Below are 10,554 nucleotides of genomic sequence, written 5' to 3'. Positions count from 1 at the left end.
TAAAACTACCTCCTTACCAGTTCTCATATACTATACTATTATCTCCCTAGCTTCTAATTTTAGGCTTATCCAATGGTTGTGATGAAAAAAGTAAGATGGATCCAGTCTTTAAAATTACAAAGTATAACCAAAATATTTTTAGAAAATAATTTTATTTTACAAATTATAAAGTGGCAGACAAAATGGTTCGTGGTATAATCTGGGGATCACATTGTTTACTTATGAAACTTACACTAGTCTTTTTAGCTTTATAACTTGCATATAGTATAAATATAGTACTATATCTCGACCTAATCTACTTTTTTTAATGAAAAAAAAATCATTGGTTTCTTCACTTGAACGAATCAAAAAGTCAAAAGGAGTTCAAAGTCAAGAAGATAGGCCTATAATGGCTTTATCTGGTGATTTATGAACTGTTTTATGTTATCATGTTGCTTTCTTACTTTCTATCATGAAAGCATAATAGGAATTAGGTTTCTGTCTCATATATAGACATAAAAGTATCTCAATATATCCTCTCGAGGATAATCAATTGACCTAAAGATAAATGGGGTCGATTCGAATTTCATTTATCATAGTGCGTAGTTTAACTGGTAAGACACTTATCTTTTAGTCAATAAATTTACCTTACTTAATGTACATAGTGTTAGTGCGTGTTAATGTATAACTTAAAAAAAATGAATTCAACTAATAGTAGATCGCATCAGTTTTCTAAGTGCCATTTGTCTCTTTTGAATGGACAACAGCAATTGTGGGTCGCCTTGTATAAGAAATTATGTTTGTGATGTTTTATCAAACAAACACAAACAAGAAAGAACCAACAAAATCAAACATTTATTCCTAGTACTAGTAGGATGGATGGTGCGTGCTGCATAATAGAAATAAAATTCAATTAATAAAAATATATAAATCATATTTATGAGGAATTTTACATGCAATGGGATATTTGGATTCTTATTGTGTATGAATTTCATAAAACTTACATATTCTAGTTACTGAATTATCCCTAAAAATAAAAATAAGTAAGCATATTATAGATAGTATATTCAATTTACATACCACACCAAATCAGTCAAATACATGTTGAATTTTAAATTTTAATGCATGTAACAATTTTTGAAAGGAGCGCGCGAATTAAGGAGACTTATAAAATAAACCAAACCATGAGTTTAGAAATTACAATTCAAATTCAACAGAGTGTATGTATTTCGTATGGAATATATATATATTTTTTAAAAGGGATGATAATGTAAAAGAATAGTGGCCTAAAAGCAACATATATACGTGAGCTTTATATTTAAATTTTTAATATTGATTTCTTTGTGTTAATTAATGATAGTACTAATTTTTTCCGTAACATTTTCTTCAACACTAAGCAAGGCTTCCAATATAATGTTTATAGGAATCTTATAATGTTAAAGTCAACCATGAATCCCACTTTCACTGGTCGACCCATAGAATTTAGAATATACCTACTCGTAATTCAAAAAGTTAGTAAGTTTGAATTAAAAAGATCCAAAAAAGAGAGAGTAAATAAACTATCTCGATATACAAACCCCATTAGAAAACTCATTTGTGGTTTAATTTGTTGAATAGAACTATAATTACTCATGATGGAAATTTAATTTAGTATAATTAAAGTAAGGATTATGTTTCCCATTCCGATAGTAGCGTGCTTTCTTTTGTGTAACTGGCATTTTGGATAAGAAACAAAATATTAATTTATTGGGACCGATAATAAAAAGTATGGAAATACTATGTTGAAAATGATTTTTATACCTTATCTTTATCTTATCGGTTTACCATGTTGTACCCCAGTGACCACCACCACCACCACCACTCACCATCATTCAATCAAGTTGTCATGATATACTAAGATAAATAAAAATTCATTTTGCTACAATAAAAATTTCATTTGTGGTCGACATATATTTGTTTCTTGCAAAAGTCACAGATACAAGAGTTCCAAAATAATCATTTAAAAATTTAGAGAGCTAGATAGATGGACGTACTCAGTACAATTAATCCCACACAAATTCACAATGAGTTTATTTTTTGCACGGAAATAGTCTTTGAACTTTAAAAATATCGTAGATAGACTCTGGATTAAAGTGTAATCTTATTCATCATACATTTTCACTATTCACCATATTCTTCCACAGAGAATAACCCCAAGGCATGGGGTCAATTTTATGAATGTACAAAATTGCTCTCCATATTTTGGGGGCATTTAGTTGAAAAATTGGGTGAAAATAGTGAAAAAGTACCATGAATTAAATTACACCTTTGTCCAGTAATTTTCTACAATATTTTTAAAGTCTAGAGATTATTGGCATGCAAAACGCAAAGTTTGAAGGACTATTTGCATAGCTCAATCTTTCCTTTCCTTTAGCCATGGATATTTCCAATTTTGTAACAATTATTTTTATGTAACACTAACGTACTCAAAAGTTTTTGAGATATTTCTGATACTTTATTGTAATTATTAATAGTCAAGATAACTTAGTTAAATAACAATAGTTAAGTAGGAGTACATAATTTATTTCATCCCCATTTAAGTAATGGAGAAAGGGACCAACCCTAATCATGTTCTAAAGTATGAAGATTAGTTATTAAAATTATCTTGGGACGAATCAGATCGACTATACGCTGAAGCAGACAAGATGGTCAGTTAATTATTCATTAATCCATTTGCTTTTCATGTGATAATCTTAATTTTGTAAAATCAAATCTTAATTAATCAAAGTATTATTTTAGGATCATAGTACCGTATTGGCTGCAGTGCAATGGAATCAATTCATGTAGTCATGTTATTAAGCTCCCACTAGTCTTATATTAATCACTGATTAGCGATTTAATTATGATTATGTTCAATCCATCTTATTACGGATGCGCCCCTTGACCTCTCATGAAATTACAACTATACCCTCAAAGTTATGAGGATTTATGTTGATGCCCTCGGGAGGGTTTACTTTTTTCTAAGTAGATTCAATATCTTTTAAATTTTATACTCTGTGAAATGTGTTTTTTACATTTTTTAATGAAAAAGGTTTTCGGAAAATATTAATCTAAAAAATAGATCTTTATAGTAAAGTACTGCTATATGAAAGTGGGCTCAATCACTTGTTGAATAAATTCACTATTCTAAAAGTATGAATCCATGTTGATAATTTTTTAATTTTTTAAGATAATATACTAGTGTCAATTTTCGTCAAATTCATTGTGTTGGAAATTTGGACTTCTACATAATTAATTTATGTATATGGCTATCTTTTAGTTGTGTAATTAAAGTAATCCAATAAAGATTAAAGTATGGATTAAAGTATTTTTAATTTGTTATGGAAATAATTGTGGATATCATATGAGATTTTTTATTTGTTAAGAGACCATATAGAAAATAAAGGGTCTTATATAGTTATATTTATATCTTCACGCGTCGGAAAACGATTGGATATCTACGTACTCTCTCTACAACTATTGTGAAGAACGTCTATGATCATTTGGAAGATCTGTAGCTGCTGTAAAGCATTCTGTTATTCATTTCTAAATGGACCAAAGTACACTTCTTCCGTTCTATAGTTTTTGCTTCTTCTCTGTCATTCTTGGTTAATCATTATAGAAAGTTTTATGTAATTGTTCGTTAATTTTCTCTAACATGTTAAACAACAAATTCATAAATGAACCAAAACGAAATTATACATGTTCCATGGACCATGACAATGATTTCAAGCAAAAGTGATGATATATATCATCATAGAGCTTTTGAATTTGTGATCTAAGATTTTTTTGTATATACAAAATTAATTTAATCGCCAATATATATGGAGAACTCGTATAATACAGGTTTGTATATTTAATAAATGTTGGACCTGGAAAAATGCATAGTTAATACGATTATTTCATATAATTTGATCTTGTAATATAACCAAGTTAATAACATGAACGTCCTTTTTCCCAATTCATCATCTATGTCCTACTTTTTTTTTACGTATAATACTAGATAAACAAACTGTAAATAAAAATTCCATTTACATACCAACGAGAACTACCTTGCTATAAATTAATATATTACTAGACATTAGCAGAAATCAAAATTGACCATCTTAACGATAATAGAATCTCAGCACATAGTAAAGTCATAAAATGATTTATTTATTTATTTATGTCTATTTATATTTCAAGTGAAAAGACATCACGTAGTAATTAAGATAGGATATTCTAAAATGCCGCTCACCACTCAACACGTCTCCGATTTCCTATCCATACAAGTACTATCAAATTTTATTTATAGAATATCTTCTCCTGAAAAAGGCTATCTTTTATTTATAGAATATATACTTATATAAAAAATATTTAAATTAATTAATAACACACTTAAAGTTTTAATGATAATAAATAAAATTAAGTACTATATATTGTGTACGTAATATATTAAACCTAATTAAATACTATAACCTTTTAGCCAGCTAGTACAAATAATTTTTTAATATTTTAGAATTATAATACTGTATGTCACAAAAGTGTTTATGATACTGACCAATAAAAATAAAAGACTAAACATGAATTTATTTTAGTGTATTACTAAGGCCATCCACAACGCTGTTCCTATACCGTTTCTAAACCGTTCCTTAAACCACTATTTGAGGGCCCCACTGTACTTTTTTACTCCATTCCTTAACTAAGGAACGGAACCTGCAACCCTCGTTCCTTAACCGTTCCTTAACCGTTCCTTAAATTACTATTCATTCAATTTCATTTTTTTTTAATTTCCTTATACCGCGTCGTGTGGCTGGGACGTTCCTTATACCGCGTCGTGTGGCTGGGACGTCCGACCGCGTCGAACCCTTCCTGGAAGAACTCTTCCCGGGCTGCCAAAGTATTCGCGATGTGGAGAAATAACGGTTTCCCCATGCGGAAACGGCGACGGAAGTACGTATCTCCCCAAACCGGGTTATCGCAGAAGTAGTCGCGTACTAACCTTGCGGCGGCTTCCTCCCGGTTACGATGGATGTACGTACGGGAGCGACGTTGGGGCGGAGCGGCTTCTTCCGCCTCCCGTCGTCGATCTTTTTCAAGTGATTGTTCCAATATTTGACGCATTTGTTCATAAGGATCCATTAGTTTGATTAAATTTGGGAGAAGGAAAATAGAGTTGATTTGAGATGAAAATTGGGGTGGAAATAGAGAGAAATAGATGTGTGTTTGTGATTGAAATGAGTATGAAATAGGAGTATTTATAGAGTAAATAAATAAATAATAAAAAAAAACCAAACGGCTATAAAATTAACGGTCTCATTACCGTTAATAAAAAAAATTTTTATTTTTTTTTTATTAAATTCGAATTTTTTTTAAAAAAAAATGAATTATTGCGTCATCGGGACGAAGCCCACTCGCGGGGCAGCGAGTGGGCTTCACGCGTCGAATGGGAGTCCGCCACGTCGCCTCGGCGCGTGGCGGAACGTTTCGTTCCGCGTTCCGGAGGAACGAAACGCGGCACGGCATGGGAACGGTGGCGGCACGGAATGGCGACGGAACGCACGCTGCAACGCGTGCCGCCGCGAAACCGTTCCTCGGAACGGCATAGGAACGGCGACGGCACCGCGTTGCGGGTGCTCTAAGACCTATCGTATTTCTCATTTATAGATGCACCATTAATATCCTAGCTGTTTAATCACTTCAATCCAGATATTAAATAGGCTTATCCCAAAACAACGGCCAAACAAGCCCTTATCCTCCACCTATAATATGCTGAATAAAATAAACATTCCAGCGCTAGCGCAGAGAGAAATAGGTGGGGCAAAATTCCATACAAAAACATTTTAATAAAGATATTTCAAATTTTTTAAAAAAATAATGATAAAAATAGCACAAATAAAATTTTTTTGAGGTGGAGCATTTGCCATGCATTACATCCATCCCTGCTGCATAGTACGGCCATCACGTTTCACAAAGCCATATTTCCTCGCATATAAAACGCGCTAATTCTTTCTACCATTTCCATTTCACTCAATCCAAATTCCGTTCCATTGAGAGAGAGAGAATGTCGCAGAGCGTCGAGTCGCCGTCCTCCGCCGCGTCTGGCGGGGAAATCGTGCTATTTGGTGTGAGAGTCAGAGTTGATCCGATGAGGAAGAGCGTCAGTATGAATAATCTCTCCGAATACGAGCCTGTTGTCAACAACGGGAACGAGATGCCGAAGGATGCGGCACCGGCGGAGGGATCCGCCGGCTATGCCTCCGCCGATGAAGCCGTTCCTCAGCCGTCCGGCGTGAATCGCGAGCGTAAGCGAGGTCAGATCTCTGATCATCATGGAGTTTTGGTTGAATCTGAGATTGCTTGTGATAGTGATGTTCGGATCATTGAAAATCCTCTCTCTGTCTCTCTGATCCTTCTATCGTTTTGATAATCGGATTGTGGATTCATTTGATGATAGATCTAAATTTCAAAACTATGGTACAAATCTGTTAATCTATGATTGATGAGCTAAAGTAGAGAGAGTGATGGATTATTTGTAGAATACGGAGTAGTACTCTTTATCTGTTGGTTTAGGGATTTGTGACGTTTTTATTGACTTAGCTCGGTTTGAATTTGTGTTCAGGAGTTCCGTGGACAGAGCAAGAGCACAAACTATTCCTCCTTGGATTGCAGAAGGTTGGAAGGGGAGATTGGAGAGGAATCTCGAGAAATTACGTCAAGTCGCGCACTCCAACTCAAGTCGCCAGTCACGCTCAGAAATACTTCCTCCGCCGGAGTAACATTAATCGCCGCCGCCGCCGTTCTAGCCTCTTCGACATCACCACCGACGAGGTAATTACTTCTGCCTTTTGTATTAGTAAAAGACTAAAATCTTCTTTCTAATTATTGATACTAGTAATTATTAGAGGATTGGTTGGTGCGACTTCTTGTTGGTGTTTATTTATTCAATTGGATTGCGTTTGTATGTTTGCATTCAATGAATCGATTGCCACTGTTGAATTTGAAATATTGAATGATTCTATGCTAAAAAATTAACAACTGTAGTGCTTCTTGCTTGTTTCTTATTAGGTTACTGCAATGCCAATTGAAGAGGTCAAGAACCACCACCAAGAGAGCCCACTTCCGCCACCAACCGCGCTGCCTCCACCCATCACTTCCAACGGCAACAATGGATTCTCAGTCTCGCCATTCCCCGTCATGTTTTCAATGCAAAGTGGGATTGATCAAACTGAAATGGCCAAAAGCTCATCACCAGCAATGGAGGATCTCAACATGAGGCAGCGGGTCTTGCTCGAGCCATCGCCTCTATCCTTGCGGCTATCTCTTTCCTCCGGCCAGGATCAGCCACCCGCCTCCGCTTTCCAGATGATGCACGGCTTCAAGATGGAGTTAGCAGCATAAGAGTGTTTTTTTTTCTCATGCGTTGAGAAAATAAAACCAGCTGAAAACAGCATCATAATGTTAATTTATGACAAGGAAATGGAGTAGGAAAATTAAAAGGCTTTAATCAAGAAAAAAAATAGAGAAATAGGCGAATTAGTTCGGCTAGAAACTGATCTTGTTTATAGACATGAGGAAATTATGTCATGTGTGTTGTACTCCTAATCAAGATGCTTTTGGTTCTTGTTGTTGTGACTTTTTCTAACCATTAATAAGTGTTTATGGTTTTTAATACCTTCTTCAAGCACATTAAATCATTTTCTTAATATGTGGGAGGAGATAGATAATAATACTATTATGATTTTTGTCGAAAATCATTTTCTTAATATGTGGGAATTTTCTTAATATGTGGGAGGAGATAGATAATAATACTATTATGATTTTTTCGAAAATCATTTTCTTAATATGTGGGAGGAGATAGATAATAATACTATTATGATTTTTTTTCGAAAGAGATGTAGGGTGGACTAGAACTAGGAGCAAGATCTTGAGGAAATCTCTAGTGTTGAATTATTGTGATGAAAAATTAGGTATCTATATGATTGATGGGAATGGTAGTAGGGACCTTTAATTTCTTTGAGAAGCAATCAATTATCTATGATATCTGTATGTGGTTGGATATTAAAGGTATGGCATTATTTTTTATTATCCGTCTAATGTCTATGATACTATGCTTGTGTCGCATTGTACAATTATTGATGCTATCTTAGAATTAATTGCTCTCAACTCTATGAATATCATTTCATAAAATTTTTAAAAGAAAAAACCTTTTTCTATAGGTGTCCCTTGGCTGTGAGATTGTGAGAAGAGGAATAATAAACCAAAAAAAGAGTGTAGTGTGTAACTTTTATACAGGCTACGGATGTGGGCAACCTATTTGCCTGGCACACAACATTATGAAACTTCCTCTTGTTAGTAGTAGTAAGAGCATCCACAATAGCGCCTAGGGCACCGCCTAGCCGAGCGCCGGCGCTAGGCGGTGCGCTAGGCGATCTATTGCAACCGCCTAGCGGATTTCGCGATAAAATACCGCCTAGCGCTCGGCTGTTCCGCGGCGCTAGGCGGTGCGCTAGGCGATCCGCTAGGCGCTATTGCAGCGTCCGGATTGCCTAGCGCACCGCCTAGCGCGAATTTTTTTTTTTTTCGGGCTTGTACACCAACGCCCTCCGCATGATGAGCAGTGGGCAAACTGAGGACGACTGCAGGAGGATAGCGGAGAAAGCCTTCCCCCTGAAGGGGGTGTACAAGGACTTCACCTACTGGAACTGCTATCTTGTGCTGAACGACTCCAAGAAGTTCCGAGTAGGTGTCGACTCTGGCTGGCCGAAGAAGCAACGGCTGAACTATTCCGGTGATTTCAGCGGCAGTAGCGGTGGTTCCCACGACCTCCCTGAGACGGGCCAGGAGGTCCCGACCCCTCGTTCGTTTGCTCGCCGTATTCGCCCGGTTGGGCACAGGCGGGCTCAACGGGAGGCGATGGGGGTCGCCGGGGGTTCACAGGAGGTCCAGTCGGCATCCCCCCTTGGCCAATCCACAGCGGATCTCAAATTCTTCGCGCGTCAACAAACGCGCGCTCAGATGGTCAAGACGATGGCCGAATGGCGGGCGGCGGTGGACCCCGTGGAGAAGAGTTTGCTTCAAACATTGCTCCTGAGCATGCAGGAGGATTTGGAGGCGGCACGGAGGGAAGCTGCCGGGAGTAGAGGCGGCGGCGACGGAGGCGGAGGCGATGGTGGCGACAGCGACGGAGGAGACGACGACGGCGACGAGGAGTGAATTATTGTACTTTTTAAAAAATTATTGTACTTTTTTTTATTTATTGTAATATTTTTAAATTATTGTACTTTTTAAATTTTTAATAGTATTATTAATGTTTCCCGTATATGTCTCGTAAATTAAATTCCGTATATTGTGTGATTGTTAATTATTTCATTTTATATAATTGTTATTAGTGATGTGGCTATTGATGTGGCTGGGCTATTTATGATGTGGCTAGGCTATGGCTGGGCTATTTATGATGTGGCAGGAGGATTTTTAGTGCTGATGATGTGACAGTGGCTAGGCTATGGCTGGGCTATTGCTGGGCTATTCCTATTGTGGATGGCCTAACCAATTTCCCATAAAAAGAAAGAGAATTAAGGTACATCTTGGGTTTGGGTTTGGGTTTGGGTTTGGGTTTGGGTTTGGCTCAAGTAGAAACTTATCTTTTAACACTTTGGAGCTTGGATAAGGGTGTCCAGCCTCGGGGCGGTCCATAGTGGACGAGATGTCTGCCCCCGGGGCGGACGAGGAGATGGGGGCGGTAGGCGGCGGACGACGGATAGGCGACGGGAGGGCGAGGACGCGGCGGGTCTCCTTTGCGCCGCGCCTATAGCCGCGCCTGCCATAGTTACCGGCGATCGGCGCGTCGGCTGTCAGACGACGAATTTTAATTTTTTTTTATTTACCTCTATAAATACCACTCTCCACCACCTATTTTTCACCATTTTCACACAATCCCTCCATTCACTATCTACACTTTCACTCTCTAAAAATGCACGGTCGAGATGACGAATCACCCGGCTCACAGGAATCGGGCTATGGCAGCAATCCTTCACAGTCGTCGACGGGCTATCCTTCACAGCCATCGGGATTTGGCGCCTATGCTTCTCTCGTCGGGCTTTGGTGGGGCTACGTCCCAGCCTTGGATTTGGAATCAATCTCCCCCGCCGTGGAATCAATCTACAAGAGGCTCATCACTCGGATTGAGAGTCGGCTGGGGTTGGTTGATGATGCTCCTGGGGAAACCGCGGCCGGCAGCAGCGAGGGAGGATGAGGAGAAGGAGAAGGAGAAGGAGAAGGAGAAGAAGAAGAAGACGATGAAGCCGACTCTGACACCGAGTAGACGGTGGCGGAGTTTTTAGTTGTATTTTATTTTAATTATTCGTTGTATAATTTTACCAGTTTGCAATACAACGAATATTCGGCCCCAATTACCTCGTTTTCTAATTATTTACACTGCGATGATTGTAATTATACCTGATTAAAACTAAAAACATTTTTAAATAAAAATTGATTATAAAATTTGGGGGCTATTGGAAGTGTCCATCATAGTGGCGGAATTTTTTTTTTGAGGCTATGGATAAAAACTGGGGCGGG

At 37.5% G+C, this 10,554-nt stretch overlaps 1 protein-coding gene across 1 annotated transcript; it reads left to right on the top strand.

The window, feature by feature from the left end:
• Positions 1-5,903: 5,903 nt before the first annotated feature.
• On the top strand, positions 5,904-7,650 carry LOC121762502 (transcription factor MYB1R1-like). Its single transcript, XM_042158392.1, has 3 exons — positions 5,904-6,290; positions 6,599-6,807; positions 7,045-7,650. Exons 1-3 carry the CDS (start codon positions 6,041-6,043, stop codon positions 7,375-7,377), a joined length of 792 nt encoding a protein of 263 aa, XP_042014326.1. The 5' UTR covers positions 5,904-6,040; the 3' UTR covers positions 7,378-7,650.
• Positions 7,651-10,554: the final 2,904 nt, after the last annotated feature.

The sequence above is a fragment of the Salvia splendens genome, chromosome 13, assembly GCF_004379255.2.
Source record: "Salvia splendens isolate huo1 chromosome 13, SspV2, whole genome shotgun sequence".
NCBI classification, from domain to species: domain Eukaryota; kingdom Viridiplantae; phylum Streptophyta; class Magnoliopsida; order Lamiales; family Lamiaceae; genus Salvia; species Salvia splendens.
The sequence above is the reverse complement of the archived record's forward strand: the minus strand, read 5'-3'. Positions and strand labels throughout refer to the sequence as shown.